At 46.8% G+C, this 22,552-nt stretch overlaps 1 protein-coding gene across 4 annotated transcripts in view; it reads right to left on the reverse strand.

The window, feature by feature from the left end:
• The window catches only part of FAM135B (family with sequence similarity 135 member B), a 281,950-nt gene that overhangs the window by 135,185 nt on the left and 124,213 nt on the right, over positions 1 to 22,552 (reverse strand). For all 4 annotated transcript variants that reach the window (XM_045049512.1, XM_045049511.1, XM_045049509.1 and 1 more), the window contains exon 3: positions 2,438 to 2,517. In XM_045049512.1, the coding sequence (XP_044905447.1) occupies positions 2,438 to 2,517 (80 nt within the window). The remainder of the gene's footprint in view (positions 1 to 2,437; positions 2,518 to 22,552) is intronic.

The following is a 22,552-nucleotide window of genomic DNA, read 5'->3' on the forward strand; positions in this document are numbered from 1 at the left end:
CTGTCGCTGGCCTCTCTGTTAGCAGTCCGATCTAAATATTATGCTCCTGTAAAACCCAAGGGCACAGCAAGCGTACCCTAATTATCCCCGCGTCCAACAAGACCAAAGAACCAAAGAAGAAAAAGCAACCTTTTTTTCCTCCCCCAAACTGCATTTCACTTTTCTCTTTTCTGTTTCTGTGGTTCAAGTCCTCCTCTCTCCAAGCCGCCTGCTGGTGGGGACTGCCAGCCCCAAGAGAAGGCTCCACTGGTGACAAGGAGTTGAGCTCAGGCTCTAGAGTCACAGGGGAGGAACGGCGTCCTCGTCGGCTACCTGGGGATGGCTGTCGGCAGGGGGGCTGGGGTGCCAGCCCCACCAGATTTCTGTGTCCCAGCCTCGTCCTGAGAACAGACCTGGCCTCGTGCCCCAGATCGTGTAGCCACTCACAGATCAGACTGACTGGGCACTTCCTTTGTGCCAGTTCCTATACTGGCAATTGACATTTATAATCTCTGGGGATGTGAAAAGTCCTCCTTTATCGTCTCTAAGACAAGAACGCTTCAGAGGATGGATTTTTATCCTCGTCCTTTTCTTTTAATTGTTTATTTATTTATTTTGATGGGAAGAGAGAGAGAGAACATGGGGAAGGGGGAGAGAGAGACAGAGGGAGAACATGGAGAAGGGGAGAGAGACAGAGAGAGAGAGAGAACATGGGGAAGGGGAGGGAGGGAGAGAGAGACAGAGAGACACAGAGAGAGAGAGAGAGAATGAATCTCAGCAGACTCGCACTGTCAGTGCAGAGCCTGACGTGGGGCTCGAACCCATGAACCATGATCTGAACCCAAGACCAAGAGTCGGATGCTTAACCAACTAAGCCACTCAGGTACCCCTATCCTCGTTATTCAGCTAAGGAAATAAAGTCCAAGTTGCCAACTCCTGGGGTTACACACAAGTTCATGCAACGTCAGGTTCCTACTCTCTCAGCCAATTCCAGCGACCTTCATCTGGCAGAACTTGGGATGGAGACGGCGCTCGCCAAGCGGGGCACCACAGGCTTCCTGAATGCACACGGGGCACAGGAGACTTGGTCTCAGCTGCCTGATTTCTTCGCCAGAGAGAGGAGCAGAGTGGAAGACACGGAACGCCGTGGCAATGCGGTGACTTATTACTTAATGCTGGACTCTGCCCAGGGCCGGAAGAGGAGCAGGGGGTCTCCGGTATCTTTCCTTTTAGAGCCCACAGGCTCCGCCCATAAACCAGCTGCAATCTGTGATGTCCTCTTGGGTGGCTGGAGCAGCCTGCTCTGCCCTGCCCCTCCCCCGCCTCCCCCAGGGTGGAGCTAAGCCGACCCTGCTGGCTGGTCTACACTCCCAGTACACGCCAATCTGTGGGTATTTAACTGCATTCGATTTTTTTTTTTTTTAGAGAGAGAGAGGAAGAACAAGCAGGGGAGGGGCAGAGAGAGAGGGAGACACAGAATCCGAAGCAGGCTCCAGTCTCTGAGCTGTCAGCACAGAGCCCGACACGGGGCTCGAACTCACAAACCACGAGATCGTGACCTGAGCCAAAGTCAGACCCTCAACCGACTGAGCCACCCAGGCACCCGAGCTGAATGCAATTCTATTCACCAGAGTATCATTGCCAATAATGAAGAGGCCCAATTACCAGGGAAATTCCAAAAGGAATTTTTTGAAGGATACCAATGACCAGAGCTTTTGACTCTACCAGATCCAATGTCCGCAATAATCTTTACTACCTTTATTTGTATCTTTAAAGTTCAGCCAACTTTCCATAATTCCGTCTTCTTATCTCCTTACTTTCTCTCTACTCCACGCCAACATCTTTCTCCTTCTAGAAATATGATTGATCCACGCATCCTCCCAAATTGACTAACGTATTTCATCTTGGCGCTGATGCTCATTTCTTGTGTAAGAAGCTCCATATTTTGGACTCAATACCCTATCGCACTGAGCACCAGCAGGGAGCCCCGGATGCCCCCTAATACCCACCCTTCTCAAAGCTAGAAACTGGGCTGTCCTTGGCACTCCCTCTCCCAAAGCTGGAGTGTTGATCTTGACTCCTGCCTTGTGTCTGAGAAGAACCATTAACCTGCCAGCTTACTCGGTCTGATTCTCAGGATTGACAACAGGATTCTTCCTACCCACTTGCTGGAGGCCGGCTGCTGTCCTTTTTCTCCCTGACTTGACCCTGGCCAACCCCTCACAGCCAGGTTATCCCTGGGAGAGGGTGTTCTCCTTCAGCCGGGCTCCCCTGGCAACATCATGCACACATGGCCACGCCAACAGTGGGTCTCCGTTTCCAAAATGCACGCATCAGACACGCAACATGACTTACTGATGCTACCATGTACGTTGCACCCTGCCACGCCCTGGCATGTAGTGAGAAATGACAGTTTACTGGTGGAGAATAAGCACCCCACTCCCATCCCGCTGCTCACCTGTCTGCCCGACGACGGAGGCGCTCAGTCTGTGGGGGATCCTTGAGGACACCTTCAAGGTCACTCGGATCTGGTAATACCTATGGAAGGAACAGAGGACAGGCTGATGAAGATCAGTCCCCTTACTGTTGGCTTCTTCCAAAAGTAACCAGTCCTAAATGCCACAGAGAACCGTGGAAGTTTCTAGGCAGCACGTATGATCATTTGGCACCAAAGAGGGATTCATTCTGTCGCCACAGTGGGAGAGGGATGGGACGGGGCCAAGATGGAAACAGGAAGTTGAGTTGACAGGAGATCGTACGAGACACATGCAAGGTTGGTGGCAGAAGGGACAGGGAAAGGAATAGGTGGGTTGGTCATAGGGCACAGGTACATTAAGGGGCATGGTTTTTCTTTAGTCAGAAAAGTCCATTCTAAGGGGAAATGGAAGCTTTAATGCGTGGGGCAGAATCCATACACAAACTGAGTTGCTATCCTGTTGCAACACAGACAAATACTTCCTTTAGAAACACAACAGCTGAGCTGTCGATCCTGGGGGTACAGCCAAACGCTGTTCCCAGTGCATTTCTGTGCCCTTATTTTTAACATGTCACTCCCATTTCCAAATCCCATCATTTCAGGACACCGTGCGGGTTCCCACGCCATCAGCAGAGCCTCTGGTCTGTCCGCTGCCTCCACAGGTGCAGAAGCATCTTTTGCAATTCCGTGCCTTGCAATTAATGGCCCTTTTGCTCGCAAGCTCTTAGGAACATTTCTGGCGTCATAATTGTTCTCCCCTTCCACCAATTTCAAGCTCATTGTGAAACAGAATGTGCATAAAACCAAGTGGAACAGAGGTAAAATGGACCATGAACACATCCATCTCTGATGGCTCACACAGAGCACTGGGACAGAGTCACAGCTGGAGTTTGGGTGACCTCACTTGTGAGCTGTGTGACTTAGAAGATACCACACAGCTTCTCTGAACTTGTTTCTGCGTCTGTAAAAGGATGACTTAAAAAAAAAAATATCTGCCATGACATCTGCTTCCAGGAAAGATGGAGTGGATATAACTTTCCCACCACATACGACTAAAACCTCTAGACAATATAGGTGAACACAAGATTTTTGCAGAAGAAGGAATCAAACAGTCTAAGGACCTCAAGTACCAAAGAGAGACAGGGTGGTGAGTTCTCCACATTTTCTTTTTGCCTCACATGTCCCAGAGAGAAGCCAGCTATCCAGAGATTCTAATGGCTGCAGACAAAAAAAAAAAAAAAAAAAAAAAAAACAAAGAAAGAAAAAGAAAATCCCCAACAAAAATGCCTGCTTCCTCTAGACAAAAAACCAGAAAGGGGGCAGCCGAGCACGACAGAAAACTTTTAGCCAATAGCAGTTGTACTCCAGCCACACTACACACAGAAACTGTGGTCTCACCTCCGTCCATCCCGGCAAAGGCCAGTGGGAGCCTCGAGGTCCACTCCTACCAAAGCTTTAACAAGGCACCTTCCTCGCCCAGCAAGAGAAGGTCTTTGAGAAGGGGGCCAGATTTTCACTACTAATGGATGGTAAGGAGAACCTCAACAACCCTGGTTTAAGTACAGACCATGGGGGGGGCCTGAGTTTCTACCCTCCTCCCTCTGCAGTAACAAGGGCACAAATTTGCTCAAAGGATTTCTGACAAAGTTTCAAAAGCAATTCAATGGAGAAAAGGTGACCTTCTCAGTCAATGGTCCTGAAGCAACTGGACATCCGTAGGCAGAAACCAAACCAAAACCAAACAAAAAGCTCCACTTAAATTTCACACCTTACGCAAAAATTTATTAATTCAAAGTGGATCATACACTTATAGGAAAAAATGTAAAACTATTAAACCTTAAGGAAAGAAAATAAAAGAAAACTTTAAAATCTAGGGACAAGGGCACCTGGGTGGGTCAGTGGGTTAAGCGTCAGACTTCGGCTCAGGTCATGATCTCACGGTTCATGAGTTAGAGCCCTGCGTCAGGCTCTGTGCTGACAGCTCAGAGCCTCAAGCCTGCTTCTGATTCTGTGTCTCCCTCTCTCTCTGCCCCTCCCCTGTTCGTGTGCTGTCTCACTCTGTCTCAAAAAATAAATAAACATTAAAAAATGTTTAATAAATTAAAAAATAAAATCTAGGGATAAGAGTTCTTAAACTTGATCCCAAAAGCATGATTCTCACACACACACACACACACACACACACACACACACACACACACACACACACAAATTGATAAACTCAACTTCATCAAAGTTAAAAACTTTTGTTCCGCAAAATGTGCTATTGAGAGGGTTATATTATGACAAGCTACATGTGAGAGAAAATATTTGCAAATCACATGCCGTTGGCCATCATTACTTATGGATTCTGTATCTGTGGATCTGCCACTTGTTAAAGTTCATCTGTAACTTCGCACTCAATACTCACGGCCTCTGTGGTCACCCAGACATGCTCCTGGGGAGAAAGGTCTGACTCACCTCACGCGCATGTTTCCACCTGAGATCGAGCTAAGGCAATACTACCTTCTTTTTTCAGTTCTCATGGTGTAAACAAATTTTGTTTACAATCTACTTGGTGCCACTTTTTATTTTGTATTTTTGTGCTTTTTGTGGGTGACTCTGCTATTTAAAATGACCCCTAGCAGTGTAACTCAGGCCTGAATGAAGCTCGTCTAACACACTGTAGTGCCATCCAATGTCCCTAACTGCAAGAAGGCTGTGATGTGCCTTGCAGAGACAACAGTGTATTAGATGAACTTCGTTCAGGCCTTAGTCACAGTGCTATTGGCCATGAGTTCAAGGTTAGTGAATCAAAAGTAAATAGATAGATAGATAGATAGATAGATAGATAGATAGATAGATAGATAGATGATAGATAGATAGATGATAGATAGATAGATAGATGATAGATGGGTAGATAGATGATGGATGGATGGATGGATGGATGGATGGATGGATAGATAGATGATAGATGGATGGATAGATAGATGATAGATAGATGACAGATGATGGATGGATAGGTAGATGATGGATGGATGGATAGACAGATAGGTTGATTGACAGATAATAGACAAATGACAGATGGATGGACAGTTAGATGATAGATAGATAGATAGATAGATAGATAGATAGATAGATAGATAGTAGACAGACAGATAATAAACAAATAGCAAACACTGCCTTAAACAGAAACACACCTAAAACAAGGTTAGGTATTGATCAGTTGACAAACAAGTTGTGACCAGAGGCTCCCAACTCCCAGCTCTATATTTACTTGAGGAGCAATGGCTCATCACACAGAGGCAGTTTACTACCATTGTGGGATCCCCAGAGGGGCACAATAACAAGTAACCTCACTCATCTGGGTGAGGGAGACTAAGCCAGAGAAGAAAGTCCCTGCCCTGTCCGTAGCAGACAACTGGTCCTCAGCAGTTGCTAATTACCACTGTGCAAAGATGCTGATTGTGTACTGTTAGATCTTTCAGGTTTTCCAGGGAAGATCGAAATTGGGATTTTTGATAAAACATCTTTCAAATGTTAACTGTTGCTTCATAAATTAATGACAGTGACAACAGCAAGAGCGAAACCATTGGAGGCAGCAACCACGGCCACCGCATTCACAATCAAGCGCTGTGTCGACACATTTGCAGGCGAACTCCCCTGGCGTCACCAATCGGCAAACTCTGATTTATACAAATGCAAAATGTCACTTCTAGTGTTTCTTTAATAAAAGACCTATGCATTTCCATAATTTCATCATCAAAAGAAGAGAGGCAAATCCCATGCACTACCTCCAGTTTTGATAGTCTAATGTCTTCTTCTCTGAACAAGAAATGGGTCAATCATCGCCAGAGGCTACGCATCACGACTCTGTCAGGCTGTGCTTGGAGCAGTGATGCATCAGGAGCCCCGACGTACGCAATCTTGTTGGGTCCTCTACAAATCCTCTGTGAGAGAAAGGACCATCCCAGCTGCTAACCAGAGCGGACACTGGGCCACTGGAAACACCCAGCTACCGACCCAAAGTAGTAATGCTAGCAAAGGGCAACCAGCATTCCTTTCCAGAGATGAAATGTATTTTGTTTTATTTTTAGCCTGCCACCCCTCACATTTTACTGCATAAATTAAAACCTTTTATAACTAATTCCAAAGCACTGTCTGAGTTCTTATTCCTTAAAATCATTTGGTGTTGCTGAATCTTACTTCAAGGAATCAGTCATCATTTTGAACTTCAGATGCTTTACAGGCACTTATTGAAAGAAATAAGTTTCAATGAGACTGGCTCAACTGGGCTCTGCTCTGATTAAACAGAATGCTTAAACCCCTTTAATAATTCTCTTCAATCTGACACGAATTTCTGCCAGGTCATAAATCCATAAACCGTGTGTCAAACATGACATACATTATATCATTTCATCCCTGCAGGAAATCTTTGATACGCTTACTGTGATTTCCATCTTAAAGATGAGCAAACTACCCTCTGGAGATGAAGGGATTTGTCCAAGCTCACACATTCAGTAAGTAATGTTAGCACATCTCCAGGAATGGCCTGATTATTTCCCACATGGATTTCCCTTAACCGTCTTAGAGCCACCTTCTTCTGGCTGGGGTCGTTCAAGGAAGACACTGTGAAGGAGGGAGGAGTTAGTTTAAGTCCTTGGAGGATACGCAAGTGATGGGAGAGCAAGTTCCAGTCAGAAGGAAGAAAGAAGCTAAGACCAGGAGATAGAAACTTCCAGACGGTATGCTGGCATGCTCCAGTGGTGTAGACTTGTAGAGAACTCCTTTTGGGAAATAAATAAGTCTAGTCATCTTTTACTTTATTGGCTTCCATCTATAAGAGTGGCATAAACTATGTCCTTTACATAATGTGGTAGCAGAATAATGCCCCTTCCCAAGGCGGTCACGTCCTAATCTCCAGAACCAATAAAAGAGAGTTAAGATTGCAGATGGAAGGAAGGTTGCCAACCACCTGGCCTTGAAATTAGATTATTCTTTATTACCTGGGTACACCCAAGGTAACCACAAGGGTCCTCCCAAATGGAAGGAGTTAGAAGAGGGAGAGTGACAGGGTAAACCAATGTGAGAAAGACCCTACCAGCCACCGCTGCCATCAGCCAAGGTGGAAGGTGCCATCAGCTAAGAAAGGCAGGCAGTCTATATGAGCTGGGAAAGACAAGGAAACAAATTCTTTCCTAGTACCTTCCAAAATGGATACAGTCCTTCCAACATCCAGATTTTAGCCTAGTGAGATCCATTTCAAACTTCTGACCTCCAGAATTGTCAGATTATAAATGTATGTTGTTTTGAGCCATTTAATTTGTGGCAATTTATTGCAGCAATTATAGTAAACTAATGTATATAGGTTTTCAAATTTCTTCATCATGACGAAACGAAAGGAAAGGAATGATTACCCCCATGTTAACAATATACAAACTGTGACTCAGAGAGGTTAGGTAATTTTCCCCTAGTCGCATGGCTACATAATGGAAAGCTTAGGGATTAAAACATAGGGCCATTTGATTAAAACCAAGCTCTTATCTGGGGAGGCAAACACAGGTGCTTTAAACTTCATTAGCCTCCCCTTAACTTCCCCGTCACTATTACCACCAGGAGTCCAATCACATTCTCCCTCTGATCGCTAATGCATTTCCCTTTGTTTTCCCAAAAGCACCTTTAGAATAAGAATGCTATCTTTTGCTTCTTTTGTGTTCCTCCTTAGAGCTCTTAGCACTGTATAAGAAGAGAAAATCATCTAATAAACATTTGTTCTTGGTTGATTATAGAAATATCCACTAACCACCAGCTGTTCTTATTCATCTCTGTATTTCCAGCAACTAACATGGTGCTTGCACATAGTTGGCATTCGGTGTCAGAGGGAAGGAAGGAAGGGAGGAAGAAAGGGAGGGAGGAAGGAAGGGGGGGAGGAAGGGAGGAAGGAAGGGGGTGGGAAGGAAGGAAGGAAGGAAGGAAGGAAGGAAGGAAGGAAGGAAGGAGAAAAAGAAAAGGAAAGAAATGGAGAGGGAAGGAGGAGAGAAGAAAGGAAGGCAGAGGGAGAGAGCGGGAAGGAAGGAAGGAAGGAAGGAAGGAAGGAAGGAAGGAAGGAAGGAAGGAAGGAAGAAGGAGAAAAAGAAAAGGAAAGAAACGGAGAGGGAAGGAGGAGAGGAGAGGAGAGGAGAGGAGAGGAGAGGAGAGGAGAGGAGAGGAGAGGAGAGGAGAGGGGAGGGGAGGGGAGGGGAGGGGAGGGGAGGGGAGGGGAGGGGAGGGGAGGGGAGGGGAGGGGAGGGGAGGGGAGGGGAGGGGAGGGGAAAGGAAGGCAGAGGGAGGGAGGGAGGAAGGAACAAACGAACGAACAGACAGAAGGAAGGAACGACGGAAGGAAGGGAAGAACGGAAGAAAGAATCCAGTAACGGATTCCTTCAAAAACCATGGGGTTATACAATCCACTCCCAACATATACAACTCTGCGAGTGACTAAGAATCCACATGCAATTTTTATAAAACTCGCAAAACTAGAAATGACATTCTATAATGGGAATACAGAGATCTGTGACATTTTGTTGCAATCACTTTCATATCAGGGATGATATGAAATAGCCACTCTGACCCAGAGGCAGTCAACATGACCCAAAGTACAAATCACTGTGTTTGCAAAAGGGTCAAACCGAGACTCTGGAGTAGGTCCCAAAGCAGGCAGTCTTCACATAATCACTTTCCTTCTCTGAAACTCTTTCCTCACAGGTGATGATATCTGTACAGCCTCACAAAAATGTCATGTGATGTAAACAGGACGTGCATGTAAAGCCCTTGGTGTGATGCTCAACCTTTAATATTTCATTAAAGAGAAAATATTGTTGCTGCTATTACCTGAGGCGTGTGTTATATACACATCCTCCCCCAGCCGTGATCCCAATCTATCCTCCAACATCATGGCTGGGGTGAAGCAGGGGGAGAGGTGATGGCCTTGGTGGGACAGGTTGAGAGATACCTGTGGCACGTGGTACTTGATGATACAAAACGGTAGGCATAAGATGTGATGCTCTGCTACGACACAGCTGTGTCCACATGGCTAAGAAAAAGTCCTCCTCTTGGAGTCTTCTGAGGCTATGTAGCATTGTGGGTAAGAGTGCGAACTCTGGATCTCTGCCCCGACTGGCTGTGTGACCTAACAGGTCAGTGCAAGACCCACAGGTCCCTGGGGAAAACTCTCTGGGCCTAAAAGGGAAGCCAGGGAAGTCAGACCAGTAAGAGAGGCCTTGGTAGTCCAAAAAAATTAACTTAAAAAAAAAAAGACCCAGGAAATGACCAATACACCTTTACTGTACATTCATAGACTGACTCATCTGTTCTGACAGTATCCACCCACAACAGGACTACAAACCACTCTGCTGGATTTTATTGGCCTCAACAGCAAATAATGAGATGCTTTTTCAAGAAAAATCCACTCTAACATTTCAGCAAAACTTGCCTAGATACTTTGATATGGCCAAAACATAATGATTATAGTAATTCAGATTCCACTGATGTCTACCGCGATGGCCCTTCTCTTTCCTTATTCCTATCTCCTTGCTGATCCAGAAGGGTCTATGTGATTCTCACACCATGAACTGTCTGCCCAATATCCATAATCCCCTCCTTCCCTACAAAACAAAAACCAGGTTTTGCCAGAGAAGGCAATATGCCTACCTGAAAGCACTCACCCCTCCTGACTCCCTTGCAGCTAGGAGAGATCTTTTGATCTTCTTCCGGGTAATGAGAGAAAAGGATACATTTCCCAATGGAGCAAAGAGAAGCACTTTTAAAAAACAATTTTTTATGTTTTTTTTTTTTTTTGAGAGAGAGAGAGAGAGACAGCGTGAGCGGGGAAGGGACAGAGAGAGAGGGAGACACAGAATCCGAAGCAGGCTCCAGGCTCTGAGAGCCCAACGTGGGGCTCAAACCTACGAACCGTGAGATCATGACCTGAGACGAAGTCGGACACTCAACCGACTGAGCCACCCAGGCACCCCAGAGAACAACACTTTTAAAGGAGAAGTCTTGGTTTCATGATCCTTGGGGCTGTCTGTCCCTTCTCTGACTTTGTCTCCTGACTTGATACAGAAAGAAACTACCAGTGGGCACTAGAACATCCATCTTTTGGCCATGAGGATAAAAGCCACATGGAAAGGATGGTGCGCAGAAAGACAGAAGTCTGAGTCCTTCATATCCTTGTTGACATGGTAGTGCTGTCCACATCTGGACTTCTTGTGACATCTTATCATTTTTAAGCCAGGATCAGTCACATGTTTGATCATTTGAAGCCAAACACAATCCTTACAGATAGAATCTGATTCCAGACTCTACCAGAGCCATATTTTCTCTACTGTCTCTACACAGTCAATCTGACTTCTCTTACTGTCTTTTCTCTGGACAGTGGAAAGCTGAGCTTTTCCTTGCAGTAGAGGCATTAATATCTAAGAATCTAGATTAGAATCCTGGGGTGGAAACAAAGCAGGTCTTTTTGTCCACTAGAGTTTAAAGTCCTTAGTGTGGGAGAAGGGTCCTCTCCATAAAGCTGGACCTAAGTCTTGGCACTCTCCAACAGGGTTTAGGGCTAAAGCCCCAGGTGACAATAAAGCACTTTTAGCTGAACTCTATGAATATGCTGTGAATGTATGTGTCTGTCCTGAAAACTTCAGGGATGTGGGTGGCCAAAGGTTAAAATTGCCAACTCCTGTGTCCTTTCCAGCTGTGAACTAGGCACCTCCTCTGCCCTTATTCCTCTCCTTTGTGTCTAGCAGCATGTGACATTCATGCCGACAGAAACCACAATAATTTTTCATGAAAACTCTTAGAATTGTATATTGCATTCCAACTTACAGGTACGGAAATAAGATTTCTCAAAATCCCCTCAGTCTTGGGTAGTTTCCTCACACAAATGTACAGGTCAGGACTCAGCCAGAGACCTCAGGCTAACCTTCTGCACATACCTAGAGCTCGCTCGCTCTCTCTCTCTCTCTCTCTCTCTCTCTCTCTGCCTCTTATAATAACAGCTTTGAGTTGCAGGCACTTAATAAATATTTGTTCAATCAAATTGTTTTTGAATTAAATGTCTATAAAAACCCATACACAGTTGAGGCTCCTGGGTGGCTCAGTCGGTTAAGCATCTGACTCTTGATTTCGGCTCAGGTCATGATCTCATGGTTCATGAGTTCGAGCCCCACAATGGGCTCTGTGCTGACAGCACAGAGCCTACTTGGGATTCTCTCTCTCTCTCTCTCTCTCTCTCTCTCCCTACCCTACTTGTGCTCTCTCTCTCTCTCAAAACAAATAAACTTAAAAAATTTTTAAAATGGTTACTGCATTTTTCATGGTGCTTCCTGACCATGCACTGGTCTATCAACAGTGCACAACTTCATGTTTTTTTACCTCAAGTTGGTAGCTTGACACTGGCCATGGCAGAAGTATTTACACCATGGAAATTGACAAACGTGGTTTTTTTTTTGAGCCAGTTTTTTAACATTTCTCAGCACCCTACGGCTCCCCCTCAGAACCACCCCTCCATTCTTTTAACCAAAGGAAACATGGAGCCCACACAGATTAAAAAGGGGGCAGTTTGGAACAGTTCTAAGAAAGCCACAGTTAGGAGGGACTCCAACTATTGAGCCTTCAGGAAAAATCTATTTATTGCTCCAAGACACCTCATCGAACGAAGTTTACACTCTTTTCACTCCTGGGATAATTCTCCTATGAGTCAGAGGGGAGAATAACCTTAAGGTGTGCGCTCTGAGTATAGATTCCAAAGTCTTATCAATGTAGCTCTACCTCTTTCCCCTCTTCTTACAGTAAAAGCGAAACAAAAGTGATGAATCATTAAATTCTACTCCTGAAATTAACTAAAAAATAAACAAAAATTTTAACAAAATAAATGAAATAAAATAAATTAAAAAAATAAAACCAAAGTCAAACCACAGTAGTCATAACAACAATCATGATGCTTAAGACAACTTAAACTCTCCTGGCTTCAGTTGTTCATTTGCAGATGGGGATGGTCAGCTACCTTCTGGAGTTGATACAGACAGAAATCAGAATCAATGTGTAGAGGAATACTGGGCTTTAAGAAATGATGGGTATTCTTTTTGCTACTGTTACTTGTACATATCCTGATTTGTTTGCGAACAACCATCCCTATTCACAAGAAGCCTCTTAAGGAACTCAAAGCAGCAACACAGGAGCCTAGTTGGAGACACCATAGGTAAGAAATGGGATCTCAGAGGGTCTAGAACCCTGGACAGCGCCTCGCCATCCCTGCATCTCCCTCTGCTGTTTTCATTCACACTCACTGGTGAACCTGTTGTTCCCACCTAATGAGTCAACACAGACAGGGTTTCTAATTTGCATGAGTGGCCATGTGTCGATGTTGCTCTCAGCAAACTCGCGGGTGTCAGTCTCCACATCACCCAGAAAAGAACCATTTGCAGGTAAAATGAAGACCCCTTCCTGAGAGCCAATATGGAGTGGGATTTCATCACAAGATGTCTGGAACATAGCGCATACCAAACAGGTGCCACTTCTCTTCCCTTTTGATTTGAGGTAACACTTGATTTTCTCGGCATTTGTGTTGCTTGATTAAATGAGGTTAGGTAGAAGCAGGCTTTCAAGCTTCTTGCACAGCTTGAAGCGACATGGGTAATTTAAAACCTCAGACCAGAAAATCTGCTGTGCAGTATCACACTGTGACCAGGGGCTCGGCAGAGAGAATTTTTCTAATTGGCAAGACCAGATTCAACATCCAGTTCCAAGAAGGCAGAGGGTGGGGACAGGTCTCTCATGTAGAGGGATCATGAAGACACCCTGGGGAACCCAAGGGCTCTGGCTTTCGCCTCAGACAGACCAGGTATTAAATACCGGATTCGTCACTTAGGAGTGATGTGTGACCTTCAGTAATCCATTCACCTCTCTGTACACGGGTTTTCTCGTCTTAAAAATGAGTCGTTGTGAGGAACAAATGGGATACTACAGGCAGAGTGCCTGGCATAGTTCATGAGACCCTGTAAGCACCAATTCCTTCTAAAATATTGTTGTAATTATTTTTAAATTTTTTTAAATGTTTTATTCATTTTCTGGGAGAGAGAGAGACAGACAGAGAGAGAGAGAGAGAGATAGCGAGCAGGGAAGGGGCAGAGAGAGAGGGAGACACAGAATCCAAAGCAGTCTCCACGGCCTGGAGCCTGACGTGGGGCTCAAACTCACGAACCATGAGATCATGACCTGAGCTTCAGTCAGACATTTAACTGACTGAGCCACCCAGGCGTCCCTATTGTTGTAATTATTCTTATAATTATGATCTATCCGGATGTTGCTAATGGGAAGTAGACATAAAAGGGGGAAGAAGATCCCTATGTCCACCAAGCTGGTTTATGGAGGCCATGAAGGAACACACGACTGCTCACTTCAGCCCATCATCCAACCCATTATACCAATACATTCGGATATAATTTAATTCTAGGATATATATTGATATTAAGTGATAAGAAAAGACATTCTACAAGTAGATGAATAGATTACCTTATTGTTGCTTTTGGATACCCCATAAATATTTACAATAATAACCACAACATCAGAGCAAGAGTGAAGGAAGCCAACCATCCCTGCAAACCAATCCTGAGTGAGTCACCACACCAGGTTTTACATGTGATGTCACATTCTACCTAGACAATATCCATGAAAGATGGTCATTATCTTCTCTCTTCTTCCTGTGTGGAATCTGAAGCTCAAAAAACATACCTCACTCATAGATTTATAGAGCATAAGACGAAGTGGTATGCAAGCTTGGGGCTATGAAAGCCCAAAGATAACAAAAATATTCTTCAAATCGGGGTCAACTCATGCATACTGGACACCAGCAAATGTGACCAGGGGGCAGTGATGGGTCATAATAGCATGGAGAGTTTAAACATTAAAAAGTCATGCCAGTGACAGGGATGGAAAATGCCACCATGAGCTTTCTGTCCACTTCATATTCTTGCTACTTAGTCGTGGTCAACTATAAACTGACCAACGTGGGCACAAGGCACCATGACAGGGCCTGAGAACCTGGAAGAATGACCCTGGCCTCAAGGATCTTACAGCCCAGCAGAGAAAAAACTAACTTCACAGCCAGTTTTTATAATCATAAGGAGGTTCGTGGAGTTTCCAAGAGAATGAAATTAAGGGCAAGGTTAGCTTGGAGTAGGATGATATTCAGTGGGAGGCAGTGATGAACTAAAACTGGTCCCAGAAAGATAGAGTGTGTAGGAGAGATATCTCATGTCAAGAAATAGGAGTGTGAGCCGGGAGTTCAAGGCCAGTAATGACAGCAGAGTGGCTAGGGCAGAAGGCGGTATCTCTGATGTCACCCCTTCACAGCAGGGGCGATGCTGGGCTCAGGAAACGAGGCTGGGACTGTGTTCCACAGATCCATACTGCCCGGAGACCTACAGTGCCCTTCTTCAGTATTAGATGCAGGCTTTGACCCCGACCATGACTGAGATCCTGGGAGACAGAGGTGCTCTGTAATGGAATTTTGTGCATGCTACAAATTGCTACGCCTGAGTTCACCTGACTTCTCCCGGGTTTGACCCATTTCATAAATGTACGTTACATGCCATCTTGGCTCACCCCTGAAGAATGGGTAGGTCTAGGCCATGCCGGGAAAGAAGGAACGACATCTGAGGTGGAGGGGAAACTTGGAAAAATACAGAGGGGTGGTTCCCAGAGCACAGGGATAGTGGGGAGCTGAGTTTGGCGGAGTATAGGATGGGGAATGAGGGACTACTCATAGATCTTTCTTTCCCAAATATTTACCCTAATATCTGCTATTGTGTAAACAGATGGCCTCACCACCCTTCACGGAAAATTAAGTGCAGTGGTTAAACGCACCAACTGTGAAATCGAACAAAATTTTGTTCTGTTCCAGACTCTTCCCCTCCCAGATGTGTGACCTGAGAAAAGTTACTTAACCTCTCTGAGCTACCATTTCCTCCTTTGTAACATGCAGATAAACAATCAGACCCAACTCACCAGGCTGAGTGAGGTTGACAAAAAAAAAAAAAAAAAAAAAAAAAAACGTTCAGCACAGCACAGAGTAAGTCTCCAATAATCATTAGCTGATTAATGTACTTACTACCATTAGTATTCAAATAAGGAAAGCCTTCATGGAAGGAGGTACAGTCTTCAGACTGAAAGCTGGGTTTGAATCCTGGCTTTGCCACCTTCCAGGTGTGTGACGTTAGGAAAATCATTTCAGCTCTCTGAGCCTCAGTTTCTTTATGTGTCAAAGAGGGATAAGAATGCCCGTCTGGTAGGTCGGCTAGAAGGAGTACGTGAGACAGCATTACAAGAGGGGCCTGCACACGCCTATACTCAGGAAATGCAAGATGCTTCCAGCATCCCTGTGGATGATTACCGTCTACCTCCCCTCCTGTCTTAGGCAATCCGGTGGGAGCCATATTTCATGTACGGGCTGTGAGGACAGATAAAACAGGCCACCAAAGCCTGAATGACAGCAGCTGGATGACTGATAGACGCACAGACAGACAGACAAATCTGCCAGAACTGTTCTCTCGGAGGAAAAATCCCTGACCGATTTCCAGCCCCTTCCATCAGAATGTGTTTCTATGGAGAAGAAACTGTCACAACTCTGGTTAGTCTTCTTCCCTGGGTTCCCTATCTCTTAATTGCCTTTTCATATGAAAACGGCCAGGATTTGCAGCCAGGCTGGAGATTTCAAGGGATTTCCCCGCCTGTGTAAAAATTTCCCATATCCTCATCAGTCAAATTTATTTCTGCAAAACTGCTCAGACAGAACAACAAAGAAGTCCCTTAGCTCCATCTGACTAAGAGATGTGCTCTGTAATTACAGTGGGGGGGGGGGTGTTTAAAGCAAGAGGTTGTGGAATGAGGCATACTGCCGTTGCAGAACTGCTGGCCGGTGGACGTGTGGAGTCGGGTAGCAGGAGGGACCCCGGACTCGGCTGGACGTGGCAAGGGGCAGGTGCGCCTCACAGCATGGCTGCAAGCTCTAGAGACAGAGAGGACACAGGACCACCCACGGCCGGCCAATGGGCTGTGCTCTGGCCATGCCTGTGGATAGCGGTACAGACTTTATTATCATGCCTGAAAAAGCCCGATTCCATGCCGAGAAGACCTGGGTCAGGAAGCTGGATACATCGATGGCACTATCTAAATGTGAAATGAGTTGACCAGAAGGAAGAGGGAAAACATTCCCAAAGCTTAAGAGTCAGGGACCGCGTAACAAGGCTCTACTGGACTGAACCCAGGAGAGCCAGTGTGAATCTGGTACACAGCCTGCTCTTTGATGGGCTGCCTCCCCCCAGCCAGTCTCTTCAAGCTCGCTGTCTCTATTCCTCTTTGTCTCCCTGTCTCTCGTTCTCTGTCTCTGACACACACACACACCCCTATCTCTATAAAACTAGCGCATCTGCTGTTCCGCAGCTACTCATTTTTATCATCAGTGGCCTCTTCTTATGTTTTTCCCTTCCCTGTGCTACGAGTTCAAAGCTCCGGCTGCTGGTTTACGCAGTTCAGGGCAACGTCCCTCCGGTGGACAGCATTCCAGCACTTCTCTGTATTCTGCTTGTCCTGGAGGACGGGGCAGAGCAAACAGCCAAGCAAAGCCTGCGAGAGCAAACCCGGGGCAGCCGCAGGCCCCTCATCCCGCAGCCCCACGGCAGGTGCACAGAGAACACTCGCTGCCCCGTGGCAATGTCAAGGGCACTGCCCTTTTCAAATAAAATAAAATTAGTACAACTACTAGCTACCAGGCACTGAATCCTGCCACATACCACAGTTCGGGCCAGGAGGACACCTCTTCTGTGGGCTTCAGCGAACCACCCAAGTACAATCACCTTCATTTTATTAATGAAAGAAACAGGTCCATGAGGTGAAGTGCCTTTCCCAAGGCTCGGCTGCTAATAATTAGCAGAGGGGGCATTCAGAGCAGTCCTGTCCATCCTCAAAGCCTGTGCCCTCTCATTGCCTCCCCACCCCATGTTTTCTTAGCCGGACTTATATTCTGGAAGTTTCAGGCAATTAATCATCTCCTTGGTGAGCTGTCAACCTCTTTCAATAAATCTGTCATTTTCACTCCTGTGTCCTTAGCACGCCATGCATAGTCGGTGCTAGAAATGTTCTCTGACTTAACCCAGAGACCCCAAAACACAAACTGCTGAGTAATGCAAGGCTCCAATCATAAATGCATTATTTGAAGAAAGACATACACTTTGCCTCCTTGGGCATATATTTTGTCGCCTGACTCAGGCATACCGGGTACTACCGGAGGGTCTTTGGGGCATTTTAATCACTAATGTGCAAACCCCGAATGGTTGCTATTATGATGTAAGTTGTGAAGAAATAAAATGCCTCTACTATCTTTAGGATGATAGAAAATAGTGTCATTTCTTTTTAAAAGTAGGTCTGAAAGTAGGCATTATTCCAGAGTACATATGAGAAAAGAGGTTCGGAGAGATTGATTCACTTACCCAAGGTCACACAGCAAAGATTCAAGGGAGCTGGGATTTTTGAAAGCTCTTCCAAAGATGGGACAATACAGTCAGTCCTTAGTAACCTCACACTAATAACAGATTAGTGGAGATTTGAAAAAAGCCCTTACTTACTCTCAAGTGACCTGTCATTTTCCCAAAGTCCCAAGTTTTCTTTTTTAATGTTTACTTATTTTTGAGGGAGGGAGGGAGAGAGAGAGACAGAGAAAGAGACAGAGAACAAGTAGGGTGTGGGGGCAGAGAGAGAGAGAGAGAGAGACATAGAATCTGAAGGCGGCTCCAGGCTCTGAGCTGTCAGCACAGAGCCCGACGCGGGGCTCGAACTCATGAACCATGAAATCGTGACCTGAGCCAAAGTCGGACACTTAACCAACTGAGTCACCGGGCACCCCAGCCCCAGGTTTTCTTTGTCTTATTGGTTGGGTTTCCAGCTCTTTCACACACAGTAGGCTGGGTTAAAGCTGTGCTGAAAGAAACCTAGCAGAATTTGGGCAGGGCCCCACAGAACTCTGAGATGGTTTCCAGCACGCATAGCTTTCCTGCTGTGTGGCCACGGGATTCCTCAAGAGAGGAAAGTCACAAGTCCTAGAGGCACTGCTGCCCCCGACTCCAGTCTCTGGCAAGTCCCCCAATGTCCCCAGGCCCCTCTGTCTGGATGTTGAAAATCAGGAGACTGAACTACGAAGTCCTGAAACCCAGACTTGACTCCTGTTCCAAGTTGACCCAGGAGTCTTTCCAGGAGACTGACGCAGGAGAACCAAACTCCAAATTCCCAGTGAGACAGCCAGCCATGTTTCCATGCTTCTTTGCAAGAAAAAGTAAAAAGGACAGGTGCAAATAAGAGACTGTCCACCGGCCTTCTGATTAATGATGCTCTCGACGGGGAGGTAGCCAAGCTCGGTTTTGCACTTGGGATGCCTGGCTCATAGTCCAAGGCTCGTGGTCCACACTCCCTGGAGCCCAGGTGACCCCCTCCACTAGTTCAAGATTGCCCTCTTTTGTCCACAAGGAAAAGGTACATCTGGGAGCCAATTCCTATGGCCCGCAATTCTCTCTGCTTCCAGCTTTCTATTTTATTTATTTATTTTTCCAGCTTTCTATTTTAAATGTTTATTTATTTTTGAGAGACAGCACAAGCCAGGGAGGGACATAGAGAGGGAGACAGAGGATCTGAAGCGGGCTCTGCACTGACAGCAGAGACGCTTGATGCGGTGCTCAAACTCACGAACCACGAGATCATGACCTGAGCCGAAGTTAGACACTCAACTGACTAAGCCACCCAAGCGCTCCCCTGCTTCCAGGTTTTGAACGATGCGGCCACAGTCAGGGAGTCATATGGGCCCTTCTGTCTGGTGAGGACCATCATGACTGTATTTGCTACAACCCATTCCTTCAACCTGGCTCTCAGGAAACCAAGGATATGTGAATTCACCTTTAAAGGGAAGTAGTTCAGGGGCACTTGGTGGTTCAGTCGGCTAAGCGTCCAACTTCAGCTGAGGTCATGATCTCGAGGTTCGTGGGCTCGAGTCCTATATCGGGCTCTGTGCTGACAGCTGGGAGCCTGGAGCCTGTTTCAGATTCTGTGTCTCCCTCTCTCTGCCCCTCCCCCACTCGTTCTCTCTCCCCCCCCCCTCAAAAATAAAGAATAAACATTAAAATAAAAAAATATGTAAAGGGAAGTAGGAACTCAGAAAGAAAGGCGCCAATGACAAAAAGAGCGATTTCCTTTCCATCCCTGGTAAAGAGATCAGCGACAGTGCAGAAAAGCCTGGCCAGCTACATGGCTTTGTTTTGGGAGCTGCAGCCACACCCACAAGGTGCCTCAGGGGGCAGCCTCTGCACCTGCTAAAACGTGCCGCTGTTTTGCACACGCCTCCTGCCCTCACACACTGCCACACCTCTGCACATGCCTCCCCCTCCTTGGGAACGCCAGCCTCAAACATCCTGGGAATTGTCCTCCTTGCCAGGACTCAACTCAAAGGCTCCCTCGCTGACAGCTGCCTTCGGTACCACCCGCCCCCATCCTCTACTCCCAAAGGGCCTGGGGCTGCTACTTACTACTTTGTGCTGGGGACTCTGCCTCACCACCTCCCCAGCAGCCTGTCCCCAGAAGAATCCTATCTTTACGCCCCTTCCTGTTTCTCCCAGTGCGATGCCAGGCACCCAGCCTCCCTGTGCCTCCGCAGGGATCAGGAAAGGATTGACACGTGCGTTTCATCTGTTCAACCCGAGCTCCTGGCTGTGAGCTCCTTGCCAGAAGAACGTGTGCCTTATTGATTTCTACAAACTGCTTCCTCAACCTGTTTATTTGAGGAATGAGTACTCGACTTAATCCTGAGCCACTCTGGTGGCCGAAATCTGACCACCGATTTCCTGATCCTAACCTCCGCCTCACTCTGGCCGTATTGCTCTGGCAATACCTGTGTATTTTCACATCACTCAGAGTTTTGGTCTACAGTAAACGGCTGTAGATCTCCTTAGAAAATATTCATTCACTCAGCTTTCGGTAAACAATTAGAAAAACTTCAGTGTTCGACGTACATAATAGAATCCTTATTTTGGTTTAAAATGCTGACAGTATGTACACATATCTATATTCATGCAGAGAGGGCTATAAGCTTTCTAAAAGCTCAGCAATGGTTTTGAGAAATAGGATTTTTGTTACTTGGCACTTTCTACTTTGCATAAATGAATATGCATTTTGTGCAACAGGATAAATGTCTTCAACGTAATATGGACCTTGGGAAGTTCCCCACAAAGCACTAGACGGGACTTAGGGGCTCAGCGTGGTCTTCTGAGCTCCAGTTTACGGACCGGTCCTTGTGGTGAAAATGCCCTGTCACGGAGCCACTGTGAGGCGTCCACGGGGCCCCAGGGCAGGGTGACAGACAACCTAGGGGCCACCAGAACTCAGTGGAGGTTAGGTAATACTCCAGCCACACTTACTATTTTAAATTTCTCCCCTAGCGTCCAGATTCCAACTCCTACTGTTTTTGTATACAAATCCAAGCAATGTGCAATGTGTTTGTTGTGTGTATTTTTAAAAACCCTCAACAATCATAAGAATGCTAGCTAGCGATGTGGCATTAATTCACATTTTACAAGCCAAATGCATCATGTTTTAACAACTAACTAAACATATTTTACGGCTAAACAATGTAGACCACTGGCCACCCCTACCACCTCCATTTACCTCTTTGCTACCCTGAATCCAGGAGGTCAGGGGTGGGCTAGAGTCAGGAACCCCTAATGTCTCCACCATGCTTCCAGGATGTCAGGAAACAGGGGAAGGGACTGCGGAGACCAGGCAAGTGCAGCGAGCTTTGACAAATCGGGGCCCTGTCTGCGTTTAGAGGGTGATGAGAGCATTCCATCAGCTAAGTGCTGCCGCATCAAGGTTAAAACACTACGAAAATCTAAAGGCAATCCCTCTCTGCTCCGTGTTACAGGAGAGCCTCCCCCACTCACCCCTCCCACCCCACATCCTTCAGTTAGGCCCCCTGGTGCCCTGGGCAGGGCTGGCCTCCAAGGAAAGGGGTCCTTGGCTTCCAGTCCAGCAGAATGTGGGGGGGGGGCGGGGGCGGAGGAGGGAAGGGCGGAGGTGGGGCCTTGTCCCCGCCCCTTCCAGCCTGACCTGCTCCCTGTAGGCACTGCTCTAGGATTTAATTTCTTCACATCTAACCAGTGATCTCTGGGAGTCAGGCCCAACTCATCATTTGGGGATGGGCAAGAAGCTGCAAGAATTCCTTTTCTACCCCCTGCAGCCCCTCCCTGGGACCCTGACCATCTGCCCATGGACAGCAGGCCACGGGGTGCTCATGCAGCAAGGACAGTCCAGCACTCACACGCAAAGCGTCTCTGCCCCCCACCCCCGTGCAGGCAGCAGCCCCCCACACTGCCACCGCCAGGGAGCCTCTTCTGAAATGAAGCCAGAACAAAGGGAAAGACAACAGGACAGTGACAGTCATGGGGCACTTGCCTCCAGCTCTGTGATGAGCATCTTGGTGACTCCCTAAATCTTACAAGAGCCCTATCCACGTTACATACCACTGTCTCCATTTTACCCATATCGCCGTGTCCAAGCTATGATCCGTCTTGTCACCCGCAAACAGGATGCTGACACAGCTCCAGGGTGGGTGACGTGTTGCGGTCACACCGCTAGCGAGCAAACCCAAGGCGGCCTGACTCCGGGATCCATGCACCTACTCACTGCTCGTATCTGTAACCGAGTTCCTGACCATGATGCTTCTCTGCTTTCAGAGAGCCTCCTGACCGGATAGCACCCATAGCCCTGTGACTGGCACACAAGGTTCCTTGTGAGCTGGCCCTTCCACGCATATCCCCTCCTCACCTTCGGCAAGCCATGTCTCCCGCATCCCGGAATGTTCCAGCCCCAGGCCCAGGCGGCTTGCTCTACCCAAACGTCACTGCACCATTTTACATCCACTCACCCTGGAAGGCGGCTTCAAGGCCCCATCCGATGGCCATGCCCTCTTAGGATCTCTTGGTTACCATATCAGCCCTGCCCCCCTGGGCTACACAGTCCCACAAGCCCAAGCGCTTCCCCAGGACA

The sequence above is a fragment of the Felis catus genome, chromosome F2 (assembly GCF_018350175.1).
Source record: "Felis catus isolate Fca126 chromosome F2, F.catus_Fca126_mat1.0, whole genome shotgun sequence".
Classification (NCBI taxonomy): Eukaryota; Metazoa; Chordata; class Mammalia; order Carnivora; family Felidae; genus Felis; species Felis catus.